The sequence below is a fragment of the Papilio xuthus genome, unplaced genomic scaffold (assembly GCF_000836235.2).
Source record: "Papilio xuthus unplaced genomic scaffold, Pxut_1.1 DF825946.1, whole genome shotgun sequence".
NCBI classification, from domain to species: domain Eukaryota; kingdom Metazoa; phylum Arthropoda; class Insecta; order Lepidoptera; family Papilionidae; genus Papilio; species Papilio xuthus.
In genome coordinates, this window is record NW_013532703.1 from 13,687,033 (window position 1) to 13,712,947 (window position 25,915).

The following is a 25,915-nucleotide window of genomic DNA, read 5'->3' on the forward strand; positions in this document are numbered from 1 at the left end:
TTTATTTTTTCGATACATACATTTTCCGAGCAAATCGAAATAGTTTCTAATGTGACTACGTCAGTGGACGCGGAGAAATATTTTTGAACATCTTAACATCTAGTTTATAAAGCTGACGACCCTATGCTTATATTAAATTTAATTCCTGCATGTGCTCTGCATACGTTCGTTATTGTTGTTTTCCCCCCAAAAAAGTGACAACTCCCTGGTGGTAACTAAGGTGCCAAATTGCTTGCTTACCTGTTTCGTTCATGGAAAACTTTAAGTCGTTTAAAATAAAAGTTTTGTGTAGGAGCAGCTTTATCTGCTAGTACCTCGGCGTTATCAGCGACGCCATTGAAAAACAACGTTTACGCAACCACGATTTATCAATGAAACCAAGTTTTTTCCTCTTATCGTTCACACACTCAGCGCCAGGTTTACCCGCCGACGCCCACTACCTACTCCTAGCATAATAATCACTGCAATTAAATAATTAATAAATATAAAAGTACATTTTGAAAAATTCAATGGGTATTTTTTAAGGGTTCCGGTAACGGTCATTGGATTTCAATATTTTTCCGTAGATCTAACATCCCACTTTTAATACTATACTAATAGCTAAAAATATTGTTCATTGTTATATTTACTACACGTGTTATATTTACTATACCTACTTATAATTAAAAATTTATTTCTACATACAAATTCATAAGTTGTTAAAACACAAATATCACCTGGTTGTTTCCAAAATTTTGTATTGTGAAAGTAGGATAAACACTTATTTAAACCTACAATTACTGGATCTATGATATTCTTCAACGCACGCTCATTTTTTTTTATCTTATCGTAGTTATAAACATTATACATAACATTAAAAATAAACCACCTTTCAAATGGCCGACAATAAAACAATTTAAAAACATACAAAAAAAGTTAATATTAATTTTGGTAAGCTTAATGAGTGAACAAAGTTTATAATTAATGAAATTATGATAATTTCCCGCGCTCGTAATTGGAGTGGCTACTATCCGTCGCGCGCGGCCGCCTCTCCTCGTACTTTAGTTACCTATAGCCATGTCCCGCACTCACTAGAAAACAAACAGGAAACGATACACTCAACGGTTACGATAACATTTTACAAGTTTAAGCTACTACTTAAATAAAACCTTGTATGAAATATATTCATTCATAAAAGTATAAAACAAATTATTCCGTGACAAATAATTCGTAATTTTCCACATAAATATTTAACCAACGACATATCATTACACTAATATTATAAATGCGAATGTTTGGATTGATAGATGTTTGTTATAAGGTATCTTCAGAACGCCTCAACGGATATCGAGGATATTTGTATAGATTTAGAACATAGTTTGGGAGATAGGGTACTAATTATGTTCCTCTTTCATCCCACGCGGACGGTGTCGCGAGCGACAACTACATACACAGTAATAGCGGTCGCCCGCAACTTCTTCAGCACAGAATTTTAAAAAACCCTTAGGAAGCATTTTGTTTTTTAATTCTGAACAGACGGTATCGCGGGCGATAGGTAGTTCTAATATAAATTACATAATGCGATATGTACTTAGTACGTTAACAGAGGCAGGCAATGCTAGGTATGCACGCATCACGAGTAAGCTTTCCGGCTTAATTAATATTTGTATCACGTCTATAATTATAATATGTACGCGCCGCTCGTTAAATAAATCGTGGTAATAGAATAACAATTGAGAAGTGTATTCGCGTTAATGCTTTCATGAATGTTGTTTTTTTATGTTGATTTGAAAGTTTCCAATTGACTTAACAACATTAACATAATTAAAAAAAGAAAGGAAATTAGGTTTTTCATGCAATTGATAATTTTTGAAAAACTTTAAACCGGTAATTATTAAATATTATACAGACATTATAAAAGAAAAAATTAAACAACGCATTATTACACAATTACCTTGCTGTTTGTTACCAACTTCGCCCCAGTGAATTCGGATTGCAAATTTCTTTGGTTTTTAAATATGTTGATTTTTTCATCTTGCCGTCTAACTGTAAATAAGTACAGAATACAAATTATCATTTTAAAAATTAAATACACTTCAGTTATAAAATTCAAAGGAAAAATGCACTCGTGTACGGTTTAAAGTCGTAACGTTATCTAATGGTGTAATAAAGTGTTTTATAGTTATGGAGCTTAAGAAGGGCAAAGTATAGGTTAAAGTAATAACAAGAAATCACTTCAATTTAAATTTTAATACTCGGCGCTATAGACAATCCACTAAAGTTTTTAATATTTTAGCATAAATTTCTCGTGAAATGCACGGTCAAAACAAATATACTAAAAAATAATTTGCATTTTATGGCGATTTTGGAAGTCAAATGTCCACATGTTTGATGAATTCGTTACCCTTAACCAAAAATAGCTTCCACTTAGATATTTTGAAAGAAACGTATGTGTCATTGCATAGGAACTTCAAATGATTATTACAATTAACCTTTTAATTGAATGCACAGAATTAAATAGACCAATGGCGGTCAAGGCCGCATTTTATTTGGGACTGGGCAATTACATTAGCTATTTGAACAATTTGCCAGTGATGTTTACTTTTATTAATATTCAAAGTCAAATAATATTTTATTTTAGTCATTTATACAACATTTAGAACGAGATAATAAGGTATACCTGTAACAATTTTAAATCGGTAAAGAGCAAACACTGAGCGAAAACAGAAATAAAATACATACTACATCCGGTCCCTGGTGTTATTAAAATTTGCGGTACTTCCCCGACTACAAAGACTATACTTCTTATATGTCCAAGATATAATTTTTATAAATTGGAATTTAACCAAGTGAAAGACAATGTCATAAAATTATACATTTTGCAGTTGAGATCACACATATCTAGCACGAATGAAACCAAAGGGCACGTTATTCCACAAAGTTAACTACGCAACCAATACAATATAGATAAAAAATAACAAAACAACTATGTAAAAAACAAAAACATTACACTGTATGCCTTAGGTAAGAATTCAAGTGGGTACATAATTTCAATAGTGCGCCATTAGCACTTTTTATTGAATTTAATTGGTGCTTAAGTTTAGCAGCGCGCCGGCGCGTGATGTAATTCCTCGTTACTTGTTAGCGCTGGCCCACGAGTGTCGCCACTTCGATGCGCATTTGACCCCAATCGCCCCCAATCGAAGGACTAAATTGTTTGTTCGGACCCATAGACTTTGTTTTGCTTGTTGCAAACTATACATACAACTAACTATATATCATATACTTTTAGCAATAAATTAAATCCTTTGGTTATAATAAATTAATCCTGAAAACTAACGTAGAATCTTACTTTTCACTGTTTATATTTGTGTATATCGAGTTCCAAATATGACAAGGAGTGAGTCCATATAGAGAATCATACTTTATAATATACGTGGAAACAGGTGAAATATTTTTGCGACTTGAATTTATGACACAAGACTCACTAACCCGCGTCTTGCTAATGTATCGCCTTTTTAATGAATATATTAAACATTTGGTAAAAGATAAGACTTCATCATAAATGAAGTCTTATCTTTTACCAAATGTTTAAAATTCAGAATAACATTGGTATAATATTCATGCCATTCTTTTATTGCTAATTGACCCGATTTGAGCCTACCTACGTGACACGAGGGGCCCAAAGGCTGGAGGTATACATACATTACTACGTCACCCCCGCGTGCCCTCGTCGTGTGCAAATCATTGGGTTAATTAGGTGTAGGAATACCTACGCCGTTGATCATAACGGCTGGACCGTAGCAGTTTATTGTCTGGAATAATGTAACGTATTTATAACTTGAGGGATCTTGCGAGTGCTTTATGTCTCGCGCAGTCGTTTATAACAAGTTACTCTATTTTTTAGCTACGTACGTATTTAAGAAATCCTTCTAATTTTATGATTCTGAATATAATTCAATTCTGTTACGTCAAACGTATGTTGCTGATAAAATTGCAGTTTATAGACTATTGTATTTTGAACATCTTATGCAAAGATCTCCTTAACCTTAAATCGTAGTGCAACAAAATGACGCGTGGAAAGCTGCCAGAAAACAATTGTTACAGGTAAGGCATAAAAGTTTTAAATTGTCAAATCGTTTGCATGAGACTCTTTAAAATAACGAAGTTCTAACAAACTTTAACCTTTATTTGATGTTATATCGGAAAATCTTTATAAAATGTGTAGTAAGAAGAAGAGTTTTTAACTTTTGCATCAAAAATGACATTTTTTGATTCGGAATATTTCGCACTAGTCAGTTACACAATAACAACAGTTTTATTAAGGTTGTTTATGTACCTACGATGGTTTTACTGGCGTTGGCATGAACACGAGGCACGTGCGACGGTGCGTTGACTTTGTTTGTAGACAACACCGACACTGACGCCGCTTCATCAGCAAATCGCGTGTAAGGCCTTTTATACACAAGGCAACATAAATAAATGAAACTGATATTTTGTGGATACGTCGCCAGAATCGCGTTTCGCGCGCTCCCACAACGTTGAATCGTCAACGCAAATCTATTTAGTCAGTCCAGGCATAGTGGCTACATGTCAACTGTATAGATTTACTCTGCCATCTGGAAAATTGTAACGATTTCCATCCTACGATCTTGACAATCAGGTTGCAAGCAACATTTAAGTTGCCTTGTGTGCGAAGGGCCTAACATTTTACATTAATGCAATTCAAAGGTTTCGTATTACACTAAAACGCAAATGTAGGCTACAACTTGAAATAAACAAAACAATTTTACTCATTATCATCTGGTTTCTGTCATTCGACAATTACATCAAAGTTGGTACATATTTATTTTACGCAGGTATTTTCTTTAGTTAATATGATCAGTTAGTGATTTGGTTAAAATCACGTTTTAACTCTACACTTATTTCATTCGATGATTTACAAACCTTAGAAAAATGTGTATGCAAAAAAAATATTTAAAATTTTTGTTCAAAATATTTTGATGTTATTTCCTTGAGGAAAAGAAGCAGCCGTAACATGAAACCGCTCGAGTTCAGGTACAGCATATAGTGCTGGGGAAATACCGAGTATAAATATTGGTACTTAGAAGTGAAAGGAATGCTAAAACAAATATTTTTGTTAAAACTAGCATAAAGGCAACAAGACTGTGACTTTGCTTTTGTTTAAAATGAACACGTTCTTCAAAGAAATATTTACACACATCCATTTACTTTAAATATCATGTCGTCTTCTTAAAATAATGAAAGACATGATAGTATTTTTGTATAAGTTTTTCAGCAGTGGAAATCTACGCTTACAAAGATAATTTAGTATATTTCTCAGCGTCAATGTGCCGTACCAAACGAGTTTGGGAGTAGAACGGCACAACTCTCCTGTACCTGTTCCATCTAACGTTATAAATAAATATATAATGTGAAGATTACTTCGATGCCCCGTTCTCTGCTCGCAGTTATCTGGTCACGCCGTCTGGTGTCAGTCGGATCGAGTCAAGTCACTATGCGTCCCTTTAAAGCGCCGCGTCTGTCCTGAACGGTGATTCACAAAGCCAGTTGTGCGAGAACACTAATCAACGATCTATGTTACATTTATACTGTAAAAATTCGAAACTACAAAATTCAAAATGTTAGAGTAACATAACGATATGTGCAAGTGCACTGAACAGTCAGCTAAGGCCATATAAAATGATCCGTTGGCTTATTTGAACTGGTATATTTTGCAAACGTGTAACACAAGAATACAGTTAGCGCATTACAGGAGAGTTATGGCAGTGCATTTGGCACTGCAGTGAGCGGCGATGCGACTCGACGACGCCGCCCCATCAAATTAATGGTAGATACAGTGCCTGTTATAAAATTCTTTCCTGCCTCGTACAGTATTTGAGGAAAATAAAAGAAACATATTCTCATTTTGATACATTTTATTCCTCGGTATTGGGTATATTAACATTTAAATAGTATAAATGCGGATCATCGGTGTTATAAACTTCTTGTAACGTTTGTAAAACCAGCGACTGAATGAAGTCAACCTGTTAACAATGCAAGAAATAATTATTACATTTGAATGAGTACTTTGCGAAAAAACATATTTTATGACCTAAAACAATAGACCCAATATTTGTTATTTAGTCTTTTGATTAAATATAACAGAGCTTACTGAATAAAAAAAAATATTTAAAACATAAAGCAAAACATTTTTTTTGACAAAAATTAAGACTTACTTGATCTGGCGGACAATAACCATCATCAGTGGATCGAGCGACTGTAACGAGTATGGGCTGTGGAAGGCGACTTAGAAGTAATTTCAAAGTCCCACGGACGTAGTGTTCAATCTCTTGGTGCGAGCTGATGTGATAAGGCAGACCGCCGTTGTCCCTTGTACAGCCCGCGGCGAACACGGCCCACCAGTCGGGACTATCGCTTAACCGCTCCGCCTCCGCCCTCACCACTTCGGCTAGATTCGAAACCTAAATCATATAAAATTTATTCGAGTTTAAATAAAAAAACGGTGTATTAAATTACACATTATAATTAGTACAAAATAAGACTTAATAGGTTTTATTTTCTACGATACACTTATATGGAAATAATACCGTTCCAGTCCAGACACTTGTTTAAAGTTTGTACATAAAACAAGTTTTTCGACTAACCCTTCGGAACAAATCCGTTTTTTCCCCTTCGTAGTCTTCAAGCGTGTTATGCTCTTCCAGAAACTGGAACAAGTGTTCGAGTTCCTGCAATTGGCGCTCCCGTAACGCGATAACTTTCTCCACTGTTTGCTCGTCGTCGTCTGCCGGCAACTCAAAGCTGAATATCGGCTCCAAGCGGTCGTAAAGTCCGATGTCTTCATACAAACTTAGGAATGGATTACCGGTGCTAAAGAAATCTAAATCTATATCCAATACATAAGGCTCGCTTATATGTAAGTTTTTGGCAAACTCATCAACATAGTGCTCAGAATTTACATTAGACAGTTCGGCGACTGTGAATGTGAATTCTTTAGCATTTAAGAGATCGGAGGAGTAAAGCGCGTCCGATAAATAGTACGGTTCCTTGCTGTCGACCCGTAGTAAACCCGTTGCAGGGTGGTCGCCTACGTTTATACGACGAGTACCGTCTGTGAATTGCCGAGCCCAGGGTGGTCGCAGCCACAGCACACGGCCGATATGACCGGCCGCCGCCGCCGGCACGATCCAGTTCTCGATCTGCAGCAGGGGCAACACGCTCTTGCCCGCGCGCGCTTCGTGCCCGCTCAGCATACGGTCTATCAACATGTCTGGATGTGCATCCAGGTGCACCAGCGTATTTCCCTCCACCGGCAGCTTTTTCCCGCCAATCGCAGAGTATATAAATTGTAACGCCTCATTGTGCTCTTCGACCACGTAAACGGGGATTTTTTTGAAGCGCTTCAATGCTGCATTCTTCCCAAAAGTATCTGTCATACTTTAAATTTTACTTGTGTCAAAGCAGTAATGAATTCATGATCTGCAAAAACAAAAAAAAAGCTTTCTATACGATTGTCGAAGCAAAATTTAAGTGAAACTGTTTTTAATTGTTAATGACATACCATGGTGTTGTGTTATTAGTGTTACTTTACTGTGTACTACATCGAAACAACAATAAAATTTTGTATCAAAAGGGAGTATCCGGATTGTGTGTTAGAACTACGCAGTTAGCGGGGCCACAGATTGCGGCGCGGCTCGCGAGTCGCGAACAATAACACAGCCAGCGCAGAGAAACGACAATCTCGTTCAAACAACGCACTTGTGTGCGTAAGGAAATTAATAGCAAGCGGTGCGACGCAAAAGCGAGCCATGGGCGCGCCGCTATTCTACTCTGGTCAATATCGTGTAAGAATAAACGTTTGTATAAAGTAGTCCAACAACAATGCGACTTTCTTTGCTATGAAATCTTCATATTTACGGTTGACCTCTACCCTCTCATGACCCTAAGAAATATTACAGAACAGTAACAATGACTACTACTGCCTATTTTGAAATTATGAACTTTAATTATATATTTATCACACACATTAAGCTGATACAATGTAATTGCTTTTGTTATTTAAATTAATTAATGTACCAAGTGATCATTAATATAACAAAATGTATATTTTGTCCTGTTTTAAATTAATTTAACTAATTATTCCAAATATTTAAGATAACTAAGTCCTCCGACATTTAATTGTTACCAAGGCATGAAATGTACTTGTGTGTCGAATTCGAGCTGGACCTACGTTAGTTTACACATAGATAATGTCTTATAATATCTACGTATATTTATGTTCTTTTAAATCTGTTATACGTATTAGTTATTTATTTCCATACAACTTGAAAGAAATACATCTTTTATATAATTTACCGCGAAATATATGGAATCAATCAATTTCGTCTATGTTATTTAAACTAGAAGATAATATCAGCGAGGAACTTTGTCCACAATTTGCGCTGTTACGAATAAAAACAGTATAATAGCTCGGCATAGCCGTATTCACAGATGTCATCAAATCGAAGCCGATATTTCCTATCGCATTAGCGGTAGCGTGTTTCCGGACGGCGCGATGCGTAGATGCGCGGTGCGACTGCGGCGTGGGGTATGAGGGGCTTGCGGGGGAGGCGGGGTGTTGTGACGGCTGCCGGGGTCGATAGTGCGCGTCGCTGACGTCACTACGCTACTACTCCCGTCCAAACACCCCCCGCGATGTCGCCCCTCACCCCCGTGACCTATTGCGTCGTTACACCCACCTGGGTCAAGGCGCGAAAATTGCGATGGATCCGCCCGACCTAACCGCCCGACCACCGAACCCCGCTAAAACACAAACATTATTTCCTCTGTCCTATTTTCTCCTCGGAGGTTTTATTTTGATGCGCAGTAAGCCCTACATAAAAGTTTTATGCTAAAAACCTTTTTACTAGTTATATTTTTGTTTCTAAAAAGAGGGAGATTTTTAAATAATTTTGTAAGGCAAATATTTATATATCATATTAAACTAAATCTACAGAACTGTTTAGGTATAATTATATTGTTAATATTCTAATTTATAATTTAATTTGAATAGCCGCTTCCAAATTATTTTTAAAATATAAGGGCAAACAAGCAGTATATAGTCTAATATTAATTGATCTGACGCTAATCTGCAACATCAAAGAAACTATAGATTGGTTGCCAACCTATAATGGAATTATATGTTCTTATCTTGACGGCCCTAAGTCGCAACTTTTTGGAGATATTTATATTACATGCAAAGCTCTTCATTGTGGAAATTCATCCATCAAGGAAGTAACTATGACCTATAAGACAAAGCAATTCAAATGTACCAAAAACTCTCTCAAATGCGGTTTTATATTTATGCAGGACAAACAAATCAAGCTGTAGTAGTAGGGGCCATTGGATTAAATTCAATCAAATTGATAATTAGATTTTTATTTTTGATTAAACATAGCTTTATAATTCTTTTCACATTAACTTCAACTTGTAAATTTTTCACACTGAACAAACTATTCATGCAATTTTTTTAGAAAAACGTTTACAAAGTTTTTGCTGCACATATTATAATGATTAACAAAATGTTATCAAACAAAACTGCTTTTCTAGAATGTTGGATTTAAAACAGTTAATTTTGCAGTGAGTTCCTGCGGATTCAGTATATTAATTTATTTTATTAAGGTACTTTTTAAACAATGTCTTGTTTAATTACAAACAGGATTTTGGATTCTTACCGGGAGATTTTTTTAATGTGTTCAATTTGATCATGGCCTTAAACATTCAAGATTGTAGACTTTTATGTAGCATTTGTTTGCTATTTGCATACAAAAGTAACATAGGTTATTCTTAATACACTGCCATAATTGGCACTCACGTTCCTTGCACAGATATGCTTGATGAAAACTACAATGGCCTGAAACTACCTTGGTAGATTAATGGTGCCTTTACTTATTTGCCGCAAGCATCAAGGCTAAACTTTCAATTATATTTACGATTATTCCTGGATATTAACAAACTGTGGATTGATGTAAATGCCAGGCAATAGCCGCGGTGGTATATATTAAGCGATACATTAGATTTCTTCTTTATATCCATAAAATCAAATGTTTTACAATTTTACTTACAAATCGATAGTAATGTTGCAAATGTGAAGAAAAGGACAGTTTTTGTTTTCAAAAATATAATTTTGAATTACAGAATAAAATAACATTTAACCAAATGTCAAATTAGTACAGATGACAGCAAACATATCAAAGAGTAACCACATCGAAGCATATAAAATTCATGTCAGTATCATGATGACACGACTTTTGGCTGATGTGGTGCTGCCACAATTGCACTAACCTCTATATATTTGGACAAGTACAAGCTTTCGCCGTTTTGGCCCTAATGTCCTGTAAGGATACGAACTAATAATAGAAATAAAATTAACTGTCAGGAACCTTACTAGGTACATTTAAGGCGGGACGACGCAAAAGGGTTCGCATTTTTTTCGTCACAGAGCAACTAAACATTGACACTTAACCGTTTTCTATAATCTATATATTTTATATACTCTTTGATCTAAATGCCTCGATAAAAAGTATTTCTTATTTTTAATCTGGCAACATTCTTTTTTGTAGTCTTTTCTCTTTAACTTTCACAAAGGTGAAAGTTAAAATTATATTATATCTTGTAGTTAAAAAGGAAGAAAAAACGTTTTAATATGTAGTTTATCTTTTTATTCCATACATAGTGACGGTCGGTGAGTGTTAGGCACAATCGTTTTTACTTTTAGTAGGCAATAAATAAAACAAAACAATTCTAAGCCTAAATAAATCTTTATTTAATATGTAATTTACACATGGAATACAAAATCTGAGTCTAAAATAATAAAAAAAAACAAAAACAGGTTCATGATTAACTCATTAACCACAAAATCGTATTTTTGACAAAGAAATAGATTCGATCCTCTCTTGACAATAAAATGGCCATGTGAAATATCTTATTACTATCCTAAATTTAATCTAATGATATTTTAGTGTAAGTAGTATTACCAAATATTATACGACAACCCACTTCCTATTATAAATGCTGTTTCAAAATACTTCTCTTATAATATGCAGCTTTTGAGACTTGCACCTGTTTAAGTTATTACAAAATAATTGTTAAAATGTACGACAAATGTTACCTTACGTTAAAGACAACCACAATGATGTCAAAAAAACTCTTAACCTAAATAAAGTGATTTTTCTAGTCAAAGTAATAGCTAAGTTTACTACAAATCATCTTTAGTAGATTTCATCTACCTATATTATTAAATGGATTGCATTATTAATGACACAATATTTAGATATCAGTGAAAAGCTAGAGGGTGGGAAAACCTTAATTACATGTAATATATTAGAAAATACTTACCAACACTAGTGAACTAACGATTTTGTACTTTGTTCACTAATAAGAACATGGACATAAATATTGAGGCAGTGAAAAAATGATCATCTTATCCTTGATTTCTTAATTTTACGTATTAATGATTGTTGAATATGATTAATCTAAGATTGCATAGAGGCCTAGGAAACTTTGAACTTTAAGGACTGAGTACCATTCGGTAGGTAGTCATGATTATAGATGTACTTTTGATTCACTCATATACTGCAGACTTTTACGAGATACAAAGGGGGGCAAGGATACTCTATGTGACAACTTGTTTAAACAGTTATAAGTTATTTGTGAGTGCGCGCTGTGTCGAAGTCCAAGGCACCGGTAATGTGGGGTGTAGGCTGCTGGCACCGTAACAGCTGACATGATCAAAGTTACATTATGCGGCAATTCTCGTCTCCCTCACGTATTTCTCCGGTCTGTAGAACGTAAAATGTAAAAGTCATATTAAAACAAACTTATATTTATTTCTATTTATAGAATGAATAAATTATATTTTTAGGCCAAGTAAAATACTAAGAGATTGATAATTAAAAATATATAGTAACCTGTTCGCGGCGCGGGAACTTGTGCGTGAGCTCGCGGTGCCGCTGCGAGCTGGTGCTCACCTGCCGCCGCTGGCGTTCCGACACCGCCACTTCCTGCCAAGACACAATTGAAACATAAAATATATATTTAAAGAGTAATTATAATCAAACAATACGTAAATCTAGCCATAAAGATGAAAAAATGAATCCAAAAAGTAACCCTCTTAGAAACCAAGCACTAAAACATATTTCCTAAATTTTGAGATGTAAAATGTGTAGAAATACAATTTTATATAAAATGAAAACTTCAACTCTAATACAAACAAAACAAAGTAATTGGTACCTCTTGGTCGATGTTATAGAGCGTGGTGGTGTACTGGTCTGCGACGAACCACTTCTGCCCCTTCATGACGATTTCACGCGGGGGGTCGTGGTCTGCGCCAACGTCGGCCGACCACACCGTCACCACTGCACCAGGCTCTGCCTTTACCGTGCGGTGGAACTTGAACACAGTCTCTTGATCGCCCGCCTTGCGGATTATCTGGTACCCGCCCAGGCTTTGTTCCTAAAGACAAGTTGTTTTATAAAAAAAAAATGCATAGGTTCCTTTATTTACTATTTTATCTCAATGTTTATGAGTTTTTAGTAAAATACACAAATACAGTCTAGTAGAATACTTTAAAAATAGTTTGTATTGTATCAAAGAAAGATGGTCTCAAAAGACGATCAACACAAAGCTTTCTTATTACGACCACATTCAGAAGCTTGGCTTATCAGCATACCTTCTTGCCCTTGTTGCGTATCTTAACGAAGCTGCCGTTGGGACAGGTCTCGCAGATCTCGAGATCCCCCTTGGCGCTGGAGGTGACGCTGAAGTCCTGCAGGCTGCGCTCCTCGGTCTCATCGAGCAGTGTGCGCTTGCGGGCACGCAGTGGGGTGCCGCGTCGGCCCGGTGTTGCGCGCCCACTGCCGCTTACTGACGCCCGCGACTCCCGCCCCGGGGACTGCCCGGTTAGGTTCAACCTGCAAATACATAATTTTTTAGATTTATATCACCAGTTACTTATTTTAATAGTGATTAATTAAACTATTTCAAGCTTAGAATTAGCATAAACGACTTGGTCATCAAAGTTTAACCATTAGTAACAAAGAAATAAATTATGTAAGCAATCTATTAGACAAAAATACACTTTCAAAAGATTAGGTACGGTTTCAAGAAAAAAAAAATATTTATAAGACATGATAACAAAACTTCGTATACTAATTTGAAAGTAATATAAAATTCTTTTTCTACTAACCTATCCTCTTCGCCTTCAATGAGCGCTCTATAGGTGGCGATCTCATGATCGAGCGAAATCTTGATGTCCATGAGCGTGGCGTACTCGCGCAGCTGCGTGGCCATCTCGTCTCTAAGGCGAGCCAGCTCCTGCTCCAGCGAGGCCAGGTCCTCCGCGTGACGCGCGCGCTCCGACTCCAACTGACGCTCCAGCTCACGGCAACGGTTCTACATCACAATTAACCTTATGTAATAAACAGTATTAAGACAATTTTTACAGTATTAAGGCAGTAATAAAACTTTCATAGTTTGAAGTTTTGTAATAGTTAGGGTTATCAATTTAAAACATTAGGTCGCAGTAATAACATCAACACTTACACTTAGTGCGGCGTTCTTGTTCTCAAGTTCATTGAGGTTGGAGTTGAGGCTGTCGATGCGCGTGCGCATGGTGCGCAGTTCCTCCACCGCTACAGTTGCGGCGCTGCTGTTGCGGTTGGCCGCCGCTTGCAGATTTTTCAACTATACACATAAAATTTATGTTGAAAAATAGGTATAAGAGTATCCAGTAAGCATTTCAAAATTTCTTGCATGGTAGTTTAATACCATGATAAAGCAATAGTTCAGAAAAGATTCAGCACAATAATTTAAATTAGCAAAATTGATCAAATGGAGTTGGTAATTTTTACGACATTTAACACACACCTTATTCTCATAGAGAGCTTCAATGTCGTCGCGATTGGCCTTGATGTTGGCTTCCTGTTGTTCGCGCAGCTCTTGCAGACTCTGCTGCAGCTTGGCTTCGTACTGCTGCGCCAACCGACCATCTGCAATTGAAGTAAATCTATTACATGTGTCTTCAAAATGTACCTTTTGACATGTTCAGTACATACTACGATATTTTTAATATGAACTTGAACTCGCCAGAACAGTTGGTTGCTGAAAAAAATGTTAATATCTTCATTTTGTGGAGAAGTAAACAATTTTATCCCGTGTATAAAATGACAATACGTAAAAAATAAACAAGTTGTTATTAGTCAAAACAAGCCATTAAATAATATATTCAATCACTTTTAGTTAGTACTTATTCCTATCAGTATTCAACTCACCAATTTCCGAGATTTCGACCTGTCTGCGAGAGCGTGTCTCGTGCAGCTCCTGCTGGAACACTTGGTCCTTGAAGGTGAGCTCCTCGCGCAGGCTCTGCACCGTGTTCTCCATGTCGATGCGGCACAGCATCTCTTCCTCCAGCGTCTTGCGCGTGTCATTGTACAGCTTACGCAACTTCTCCAGCTCTTTGGCCAATTCCTAAGAAAGAAACTTAGATTTAGCCGTCATGTGTAATCAGTAAAAGTTGAAATTCATCGAATAAAGTATGAAACAAAAATAATCCGTCCACGGTTAAATGAGTAAGGCGAAATATACTTGCCACCTTCAATGCGCTTGAATAAATCGTGTTTTCCATACAAAGATTATCATTATCATTTTATTTCTTAAGAAGTGTATTAAGGGTAGTAAATCTAAGATCGCGTTCATTAATACTGAACCACATACACGGGCTTCATCTTGAGCTTTCTTCTTATCAGCCAAAGCGGTGTTGTACTTGTTACTCTCTTCTGTGTAACGCGTTTCATAATGCCGCACCAAATTGTCCGCCTGCTGCCAATCCTTGGTCTTCTTCTCCAATCTGTAAATGATATCATATTTATAAATAAACCAAAACTAGTAAAACTGACTTAATCAAATACTGTGACTGTTAAGATTGTTGATAAAACAACCTTATTCTTAAAACGATAAAGTAAGCATTTGAATTTTTCAAGTTTATCTTGGCTAATAATGATTGTTATTCATGTTAATGCGAGTCGTCCATTGCGCAACAATACGCGGAACGGAATGTTAGTGTAAACACGTGGACGTGCCTCGCAACAGACACCGACGATGTTTAGTCGCGTAGGCACAAAGCTATGTTATTGAAACTTGATAACTCCTAATTCAACTTAAGCTATAAGATTTTATAAAATATTGTCAGAGTTATCAATAAACGCAAACTATAGTGATTATCGCCATTGGAGTAAACATTTCAAATTATACCAACACAGTTGGTGATTTTTTTTTTAAATAATTCGACTGTGTAGACTGAACGAATTTACAAAGACGCGATTATCGTCGACAGTAGCTTAGCAATTTATCAACAGACGAATGAGGACACCTATGAATAGTGTGTTATTTAATTTTGTTAGAATTTTATTGAAAAAAATCAACTGTTTACAAACTCTTACCAAAACTATTTATGGCATGTTCAGAAAAAAATTCTATTCAAAATAAAAAATAACACGGAGTCCCGGAATTATCAGGTTTTCTAATCTCTCTTTAATTCCGAACTTTCGCCCTCTCTACAGGGCGTGATCATTCTACTCTTGTTTTTTTTTTATTCTAGGGATTACAGATCCACCAACGATTAGCTATCCCGCAGAGATAAGACCTTGGCCGATATTTAGTTTTAAAACTTTAGGCGTATAGTTTATTTTTAAGTGAATGCGTCTGATAGTAAGACGACAAATAACAACGTGATATGATATTTGGTCGCTTATAAACATTGTTGCCTTTACTCATTTTTATCAATTTATATGTTGCGTAGTGTGTCGATAGATAACAATAACGCTATAAGACATTCAACGAATTATTGTTTTATAATAAAATGTTGCAAAGATAAAAATTAAAAAATATTTAAAAAACGATTAGAAAAATACTTTGGTCTATTATATTTTTTATACTAAATAATAATAGAAAGAAACAGATGTGCGACATACTATATATTTTTATAATAACATAATTAGATTAAGCGTAGTACAATGCGGGAGGAAGCGACGCGGGGTAGCTGGTGATTACAATTTTATCTTTATTTACATTCGATAAGATAAGATATGTACAATACGTACAGTGAAAAGGACTTCGAAAACAAAGATCTAAAAAATGCTATTTATCAAAGTCAAAAGAAAGTAATTAAAAATGTTTATAATATTTTTTTTAATGCAAAGAATCAATGGAGCAGTTTTCTGTAGATTTAAATACAGCATATAAATTTAAAAGTGGTTGTGGGTTGCTTTAAAATTGTTTAGGTCTTAAAATATAAGACTTTTATATTTAATATTAAGGTCGCGTCACCTTGCGATAGCAATGATCACGTCATTATTATTTACGAATGTTACGTCACCTTTATACATATACTTTAAAACTTATAAATAATTAAATATATTTGATTGCATGAACTTTGGTACTCTGTATCATACTTTTATTTGTTGGTAACATAAATATGAGAATCATATGAAATTTTTTTAAACATATGTATTGTTATATCTTACAAATATAAATGCAAATGTTTGGATGGATGAATATACCTGATATTGAACTATTTATATTTTTTAGGCTGCAATTATGTAAGCACATAAATTATTATCACAAATTAAGTCAATTTGGGTATTACAATTTATACAATCTAACAAATTAGTTCGCAAATTAATTTTGTATTATAGTCAAAGAAAAAGCATCAAAATAGTAATTTTATAAAGTAAAATATTGTTCTATTATTTGTCTTATAAGATTTTATCGATCACACAATTTCAGTTTAACATTTGAGATCAAAATTATATCTGTGGCATTGACCCATAAATATTGTATTAAATAATAGGCACTCTATTAAATTGTCTTAGTGACAAAAAAATAATACCTAGATATACAGGCTATCTAATTAGAGTGGCAAAATAGTACAAAACGGATAAGATGTTGATCAAGGACAAATTGTTTTTTGTTTATTTATTTAGTGTAAACTTTAGTATAGTTTTTTTTAGTGACAAATCATCCTCAAGTGTGCAAAATAATCATTGTTTATCATTTTCATTAGCTTTAGCTTTAAATGTAAAAACTGGTGCAATGGAGCTAGGTCAGCATTACCTTGACACCATTACAATGTATACAAGTTTACTATCAGCATTTTCAATGAGACATTATTGCAAAGATATCCTTGTTTGTAGACATAAGGTTTTTTGAGATATTTTTAGTATTTGAAAACTTAGTATTAGTCCAGCTTAAGTGTTACTAAAAACAAATATATGATTATGGCTACCTATTTTATACAATAATCGGAAATCATTTCAAATAAACATGTATATTTTATTTAATAATTTTTAACAACTGTATCCAAGCATTTGAGTACTACCCACATTAAATATCAGGATGTTTATGTTACAAAGTGTTCAACTGATGCTCAAATAATTAATTAAATGAGTACAGTTGTATTAATTTGAAAACCATATTCCAACTAAAGCTAAGCTATGTAAACAAAAATATCATCATTTCGGTATTTTTCAAATTTAAGTGTAATGGTATGGAAATAATTTGTTTATACAGATAAGGTCTTGATTTGAAAAACATAATGATATCATAATCCTATTTTTGTTTATTTCACATGTTTTTGAAAGCTTTTACATGCTTATCGATAGTATTTACAAGTGTGATACAAAAACGAATCAATAATATTTTGGAATCGAAGCATATAGGTATACGATTAATGTTATTTAGGTATGTTAAATTGGGATATGATGTCATTGTCGTAAAGGCGAGGTCGCCCGCACTCGTCACCGCTCCCGCGCGTTAAACGCCGCCGATGACGTAAACTTTATACTAAGGTTAGCTTAGCCGGAAGAAATTCCTTTAAGTGACCATCAGCTTTATAAATATTTATTTTAGTCCGCAACTAAAATTTTATTAACATTAAACAGAAATCATTAAAATACTTACTTTTTAGCTAATTCACTGTTTTCTTCGCGTAATCTTTTTAAATCTATATCCATTCTAGCTTTTTCACGGCATGTTTCATCCAACATTCTTCGAGCTTCCTGAAGCTCATGTTCATACATTCCCTTGATATTGGATACCTCCCGGGTGACGACCTCCTGTGTAGTTTGTATCTCACGCCGCAACCCAGAATTCTCACTTTCAAGCTGACGAACCTTGTCGATATAAGCCGCAAGGCGATCATTGAGGTTTTGTAAGGCATCTTTTTCTTGTAATCGGCTATGTCTTGTAGGACTTAGAGGGCTGCTAGGGCGGCCGGCTGCGCTAGAAGAACGGCTGCCAACGGGAGTGCTTGATTGAGGTGGGCTTTGCATAGATGACACAACACTCACATTAGACGAAGATGTAACAGTCTTTTTAGATTTTGATGACATGGTGAAATACTTTTAATTCACAACAAACAAGTTAAGCACAAATTAAGTACTTGCAATTTGTTGCAAGCGTTGGATTTCTTGATCTCTCCAAGCGAATCTAAAAATCTAACCAACCGAGTGAGGACGCGTTATCACGTGACCGTGAGTCATAAAATGTGTTGCCATTTGATTTTTATACAACCAAGAAAATAGACAGAATAAAAGGGATAGAACAACAAGAATTTTTCAAATAGAGAAAGACAAATTATTCATAGTAGTAGTATTTTTCAAATTATTAAAAAAAATTGTGCGCTTTGCTTTTATGTACCAAAATTTAAACCAAATCTTAGTAAGGCCGCATCACTAGTTTGTTTTGAATGAGATTGAGATGAATTGAATGAAAAACGTCAAAATCTGCCAGGATCTGCGAACTGCGAATGAACAAACGAACATGTCGAATTGAAACATCACTCAGATCAGACTGAGAGTGAGTAAATAAAATAACAACAGTGATTTCTTGATTTTTTAGTGTTAGCAGAGTGTTAGGAAGGAAAAAAATAACAACAGCCGGAGACCTTTTTATAGCTATTAATTAGAATGTGTTGTGCTAAGATATATTAATATTGTTCGTGAAAATGCATTTTTCGATTCCTGATGTGCAACAATTCCGTGATGATAATGGAATCACTTATACGGTAAATAACATCCTCCCTCTTAATCATATTGATAATGATGTTCTTTTAAGGTCTTGCACTGGTGGCTTAAATAATGGAGTCTTATTTTTTTTAACCGCTTAGCAAATAAAAAGTAGTAAGTAATAAATGTAAATTTTTATTTATTTTTTATTCAGGGATATAATATTTACATCGATGGATTTTTTCATTGTACTACGCGTTATAAACAACTGCTCAGCCTTCATGAACAACTTCAGGCTCAAAATCCTTACCTCAAGCTACCACAGTTTCCACCAAAAAAACTGTTCCTTACAAATTCTCAGATTGAGGAAAGAAGAATTCTATTAGAAAAATACATACAATTAGGTAATGTTTTTTATTTAAAGGAATATTCCAATTATATATTTAATACATTGTAACTTTCAAATTTACCATTGCTATTTTTAATCTGATTGTTGTTTTTCAGTGGGACAGAATCCTATTTTGGCATACTCTGATATACTTACAACATTCCTTTTTTCCGCTCAACAAGAAACTCATTGCGTCAGAGTGCATGAAGTTGATATAGAAATATTTTTGATGAACGGTTACAGAATACCATTATCTGTATCATCAACAGATGCCTCTGGTGCCGTTTTAGATATTGCCTGTAATTACATTAATTTATCAAAAGACTTTGTAAAATTTTTCTCCTTATACTTATTTAACTGGAGCTGTGCAAAAGATGGTCAGCCATGTTTGAAGAAGTTAGAGGAATATGAATCTCCATACATATCTCAGAAGTATGTTAGGCCTGATGATAAAATAGTTCTTCGTAAAAGGTAAAGTAAATTAAAGTATAATATTAAGCATAAATTATTTACTTACCCCAATCAGTGCCACCAGCGCACCTGACATGTTTGCTTTCATATGCAAAACTACAACTTTGATGTGTTGATTTTAAAATTGATTACTTTTTTTTTAGTTACTGGGATCCATGTTATGATATGGATGTTATGTCTGATAGAGTGTCATTAGATCTGTTATATTTACAAACAATACAAGATATTGATTTAGGATGGATTGTAGTGAACTCACAAATGAGGGACATTTTAAATTCACACGAATCAAGGAAAGAAAAGAAAGAGGTGAGTGTTTTTGCCTTTTAAATATTTTTCCTCATATTTAGACTCATATCAAAAAGAGTTAAGATTATATTTATATTCCATACAAGATAGAAATTTTATGATCAAATAAATATATTTTTTTAATTAAATCTAATATATTTTTATAAATACAGTCGAACATGCGTAAGTGCAATTAGTTATCTTAATATGATATAAAAGTTATTTAAAACTATGACCTGCAGATGTGTCATAGCATTCTTTTAATATTATGAAATACAATAATACTCCAGTCATCAATATAATACTCAAGATTATGAAACTAACAAGTAAAACAACAATATGTATATTAAAATTTGTGAACAGTAGTGTATTTGTGTAAACCATAGTAGCGGAAAAAATGTTAAAGTCATATCCAATACCTGTATTTGTAGTTTTCCCTTTAGATTTTTTTTTTAATCCAATCATCTTTAAAATATTAATGGAATATGTTGTTATCAATTAAGTTTTTAAAACTTTAATTTACGAAATACAATGAGCATGTGGAAACATTTATTATTGCAATGTTTAGGTATGCAAGAAAAATTAATTAACCTCACGTCCATTGCGGTGTAGATATGCAATACAGACAAGGTTACATAATGTTACATATGAAACATAAAGGTCAGGTCAGGCAATTGGGATCCAATAGCCTTGTTTAAATTTTATTGGTGTTTATAATGGTAATCTATTTAATTTTGTTTTGAAGCCTTTAAATGGAAGTAAGGCTTTTGACTGATGCCATACCCAAATTTAGTCCTCTTTATCTTCTTACTCTTTTTTAATAATTCTCTGGGATGGGAAGGGGATATGAATGTGTCGGAGCACGGGACGAAAAGACAAATTTTTCAGTTGTCTATAAAATGTTCTACTATAAAAAGAAGTCCTTAACCACGTAGATTACAACATGTCGTTGTGAAAAATGTTTTAATGTTAAAAACGTTACTCGTTCACGCGACGTCGGGTCGGGACGTACGACTACGCATAATTACCGAGCAAAAGAAATGAATGGGTGCTTGAGCAATCGAGGGTTGCAGCGCGGGACGACTGGATGCGGGTTCACCGACTCCTCTAGGATTGTTTTATAATTTACCCCCACACAGAAATGTTTCCGTCTACTTTAAATAAAACTAAAAATCTAAGTTGAATCAGTTTTGTACTTTTAAATTATGAGCTGTATAATCTGCACATCATTTAAATGGTTAAAATTAATATTTTATTCGATTCCGAGCCAAATATTCAATTCTACGCTCACATGGACAAAGTTTATGTGCAAGGCATTTTAGCGATGGTTTTATTTTGTAGTGTAAGGTGATAAACGGGCAAGTGGCCAGTTGAATTTGTCATAATAGCAAAACGACCGCGACCCATATCCTCAAACGATGCTTGGTTATGACACATCCAGATGAACTCAGACCTAAGCTTATTGCATATAATTCATAATTATATATTACCTGAATGGCCATGGTGTCACAGACCAGACAATAATAACTTTGTTTGATGGAATAATGGTGACAAACCTATTCACACCTCACAATATTTATATTTAATATATGTATATAAAGTTTGTTTACATTACTCTGATGATCATGTTTATTCTAAAAAAAGCTGTGTATGGTTTTAGCTACTGTGTTATGGGTTTTATTATAAATTAGATAAACAGCATAGACCTTGAGTGATGCACCGGAGAAGCGAATAGAATGGCGCGAGCTTTTAAAAACGACCATCATCCCATTTAAGTCACAGGTCACAACGACACAGAGACAGAAACTTACGTTGTTTATATACTTGTAGTACATAGAAGTGGCGCGTAGCTGCCGGTACTACGGTAGAGTGCCCGCGGGTGAGGCGGTAACGGAAGCACACCACGTGACGGGCGCAGCGACGAGCGGAGCGGGAGGCGGGCCGTGCCGCGTACGTGTTTCCCTCGCCTCCAAGGAGTTAACGTTGACCAGCGTGACCCAACCCGTGCGGGAGCAGCGCTACAAAGTTACCAGGATGAGGTGCTGGAGGATTACCACATTGCATACAGTAAGTCTAACGGAAATCGAATGCCATTTGTTTTTCTGTAAATAAATTTAATAGATATACAGCAATTATTAACTTGTGTACGTTTATCTGTTATAGAAATTGAAGTATTTATTCTTAAATCATAAATTAAACGACCGGCATCAATCTTGTATATTGCATATTAGCACAATATTTTAGCAGCAATGCTTACGTAATGTTTTGACTTTTCCTTATTCCACGATTCATTTTGTAATCTTTAATTGGTGTACTTAATACCAGGTATTATATAATTTGTTACGCTTTATTCAACCTTTTTATCTGGCTTGATTTTTGAGGTGCCCAAACGTAGAAATAAATAACGTAAAATAAGAAAAAAAACTAAGTTTAATATTTTATGCTATCAGAATGACGATAGACCCACAGTTAGTCAGAGGAAACAAAAGAACCCTCTTAAATCAATAACAACGGCTCTTAAAGACGTTTAACTGATTAAATGTACACAAGTGATTCGAGATCTCTTTCCGGTGCGTTTTATTTTGCGGTCCCTGAACTCTTTTTATCAATAATATACTCGGCCAAGAACAAGAAGTTAGTAGATAAACTAAATTCGATATGATAACGCTAGATGTCTCTCAAATATTACAATAGTATAACCTATTTTAGAGTCCAACAAACAATGGTACAATAAATATTGTGTACAGCAAAAAACAATGTACAAGGAACCGACGTAAAATTGTTTTCGAAACCCTTTGCAATATTTAAATAAAATGTTCCGACCGCATCGTTCAGACCCTTCGACTCGTTAGGAAATCGATTTGTAATTAAAATTATGTTTATAATCTACATACCTACATTAAAAGTTGGTTCTACGCCTTTTAAAAAAAATAAAACCACCGTTTGACCATCCTGATTAATTTTTCTTACAGATGGAAAAACCACAGAGCAACGGCCATGGTTCCTTATTAGATGACACCAATAAGCATTTTGAGTTATCCTTTGAATATCTCATAAGTAAAGACAATCTTGAATGGATAACATTAAGAACTGAACACGCAATATTTATAAGCGTTTGCTTACAGGTAAATTTCATTTTCTTAAATCGAATAACTCGAAACTGTATATAATGATGTATTAAAACCAGTTTTAATTCGATATGAAATAAAGATTTATAGTTTGCTATAGTGTAAAAAATATTTTGCGTGTAACGAGCGATATATCTATGTAATGGGTTTATTTTAATGATTTTTGATTTGACATTAATTAATATTCAAAAGTACGCGTTTTTATATAATTAGTGGGCAATATACAATTGCGATAATTTTCATAGTATTGGATTACTGCATGATTATCAAGTGTTTATTATAACAGTTTTCTAGAAAATGTTACGATGAGATCATATCGTGTCAAATATGTTTGTACAAATAAATCCATTTAACATATTTGTTTTCATGGCTTCATAATCCAATTGTTTAATTTAGTATGATTCACGTTTTTAAAGCAACAAAATTTGACACGACTACTGTATGTACAGTCAGCTACACTAAATATGTATATAATTTCAAAACTTTAGAAACTTGTACATATTTCGAAAATAGTAGTCATTATTTCGTGGTCGGGAGCAAACTGAAAGATATGAGTATAAAAAGTTCTGGAACCGAAGGCGTATATAAGTTTTTGAAGCGTTGTAAATGTATATTTTATGAAGCTGACTGTACATAATGTTTAAGTTCTTACAAAGTAACAATCTAGTTTTTTTATGTTATAATCAAGTTTTATAGGAGGATTGAATGGATATGGTATAGGTTACGGAATGGTATAATCATCTTCTAAACGATAGATTTTTTCGTTTGCTATTACATTGTAAATACCTTCAAAAAGTTTTAACTATTAATGTGGTTTTGGTTTTAAGACAATATACTTTAGTGAATTCAATTAATTTCAGTCGATAGTAGACGAGCTGATGCGTCAGAAGAGCGGTAGTGGGCCGGCGTCGCCACGCTGCAAGCGCGGCGGACTCACCTACCTGCGCCGTGACGGCTCTAGTCAGCTCATCACGCCCTCCTCCTCCAGTGACACGCTTAGCTCTGTTGTATGTATTTATAATCACTACTAAATTTATATAACTTACGCGCGACTCCGTTCGCACGGAATTAAAAAAAAACTCATTTAGTAGCATATGTTCTTCCAGAACATGTTCTGCATCTATGCCAAATTTCAGCGAGACCCGTAGAGCCGTTCTGGGGATACCTTCAAACAAACATCTATCCATCCATCCATCCAAACAATCGCATTTATAATATTAGTAAGATATATAAAATTCTCGTATCACAATATTAGTTACCATACTCCTCCAAAACGGCTTGACTGATTTTCATTGAATTTTATATGCATATTCAGTACTAGTAGTAGTAAGTATTTTTAATCCAACGCAGACGGAGTCGCGGGGGAGAGCTTGTATATATATTGATTCATTTTATCTTTAGCCAAATTACTATAATACATTTTTATTGATAGCAAAAAGTAGTTTAAATAGCATCTAATATTTGCTTGCTTACAACATTTATTCTACAATTCAAATGAATTATTATGTTCATTTTACATTAAATAACCAGATTCCAAGGTTACATATTTCTTCATAAAACCTTTCTATAATAATTTATTTTCCCACAGTCTTTGCTTTTTCCTTAACGACAAGAGAACAATAAATGTTTTATATAAATTACAGAATGGAGATTCCATGACATCCGGCAGTTCGCGGGAAATATTTTCCGTTCAGAAGTTAACAGAGAAATTCGCGTCCGTCTCCTTCAAGACCGGTAAAGATTGTGTTGAAAACAACGCCTTTGAGGCGATAGGAGACGAAGAATTGTAAATATTTTCTATATGTTTTTACTAAAGATGCCAATGATATACACTCGTGTAAAAATAAATAAGATCCAAACAAATATTTGTACATACGTAAAACTATTTTATGTAGATATTCTGAATTTTTATTTTTTTTGTGGCTATGAATTCTAAAATTGGCTGCCATCCACTTGCCAAGCCATTCCTAAATTCTAAAAATTGTTATTTTTACATATCTACTATAAATCTTTATTTTATGTTATGATGTATATGAAATCAACAATCCATATTGATACCATCCAGTAGCGTTGTCCATTTTTTTTTTTAATATTTTGTATATGTAAGACATATCTGTAGGCCTAATTGATATCACAATTAAGGTTAGAATAATTATATAGATACGATAATTCATATCCATAAGTCTATTCGAATACTCGTTGGTTTCTGAAACCCTAATTCTAGTTTAAATCATATTGTTATATCTGCTTTGTCAAAGATAACAGGAATAACGATATGTTATACCGGAATTTTGGTCTCAGAAACCAACGATAAGACATATGTATGTCGTCATAGACATGTCTGAAATTAAAAATAAATTAATCGAATTTTTATCAACAGGTTTTGTCTATATTTACATTTTTAAATATAACATAGATAATAAGTATTGTAATTCTAGTATAAGGAGAAATATTTTTAATTCTATTTCCACTAATATTAATACTCATGTAATATAATTTGGAGGAATAAATATTAATGCATGTTTTTAAATATCATCATCATTATCAACATAAAAATCAAAGCAACAGTAAAAATGTTTTCATCGCATGAATTTTTT

At 34.2% G+C, this 25,915-nt stretch overlaps 3 protein-coding genes across 4 annotated transcripts; 1 reads left to right on the forward strand and 2 right to left on the reverse strand.

The window, feature by feature from the left end:
• Positions 1 to 5,900: 5,900 nt before the first annotated feature.
• On the reverse strand, positions 5,901 to 10,218 carry MESR6 (misexpression suppressor of ras 6). 2 transcript variants are annotated; one of them, XM_013320774.1, is made up of 4 exons: positions 10,107 to 10,218; positions 6,648 to 7,482; positions 6,219 to 6,464; positions 5,901 to 6,026 (listed from the first exon to the last, which is right to left on the reverse strand). In XM_013320774.1, the coding sequence occupies exons 2-4, from the start codon at positions 7,437 to 7,439 to the stop codon at positions 5,919 to 5,921; spliced, it is 1,146 nt and encodes a 381-aa protein (XP_013176228.1). In that variant the 5' UTR covers positions 7,440 to 7,482; positions 10,107 to 10,218; the 3' UTR covers positions 5,901 to 5,918. The 2 variants fall into 2 exon arrangements, with proteins under 2 accessions (XP_013176228.1, XP_013176229.1); XM_013320775.1 differs by lacking the exon at positions 10,107 to 10,218 and adding an exon at positions 9,717 to 10,060.
• Positions 10,219 to 10,783: 565 nt separating this feature from the next.
• LOC106124620 (lamin-C) lies at positions 10,784 to 18,571 on the reverse strand. Its single transcript, XM_013321477.1, has 10 exons — positions 18,001 to 18,571; positions 14,758 to 14,890; positions 14,313 to 14,511; positions 13,909 to 14,030; positions 13,585 to 13,725; positions 13,229 to 13,434; positions 12,713 to 12,953; positions 12,274 to 12,495; positions 11,952 to 12,044; positions 10,784 to 11,822 (listed from the first exon to the last, which is right to left on the reverse strand). The coding sequence occupies exons 1-10, from the start codon at positions 18,429 to 18,431 to the stop codon at positions 11,778 to 11,780; spliced, it is 1,833 nt and encodes a 610-aa protein (XP_013176931.1). The 5' UTR covers positions 18,432 to 18,571; the 3' UTR covers positions 10,784 to 11,777.
• A 235-nt stretch (positions 18,572 to 18,806) lies between these two features.
• On the forward strand, positions 18,807 to 25,815 carry Snx17 (sorting nexin 17). The gene is made up of 8 exons (XM_013321063.1): positions 18,807 to 19,105; positions 19,261 to 19,450; positions 19,551 to 19,905; positions 20,049 to 20,211; positions 22,021 to 22,257; positions 23,163 to 23,315; positions 24,179 to 24,325; positions 24,962 to 25,815. The coding sequence occupies exons 1-8, from the start codon at positions 19,046 to 19,048 to the stop codon at positions 25,106 to 25,108; spliced, it is 1,452 nt and encodes a 483-aa protein (XP_013176517.1). The 5' UTR covers positions 18,807 to 19,045; the 3' UTR covers positions 25,109 to 25,815.
• Positions 25,816 to 25,915: the final 100 nt, after the last annotated feature.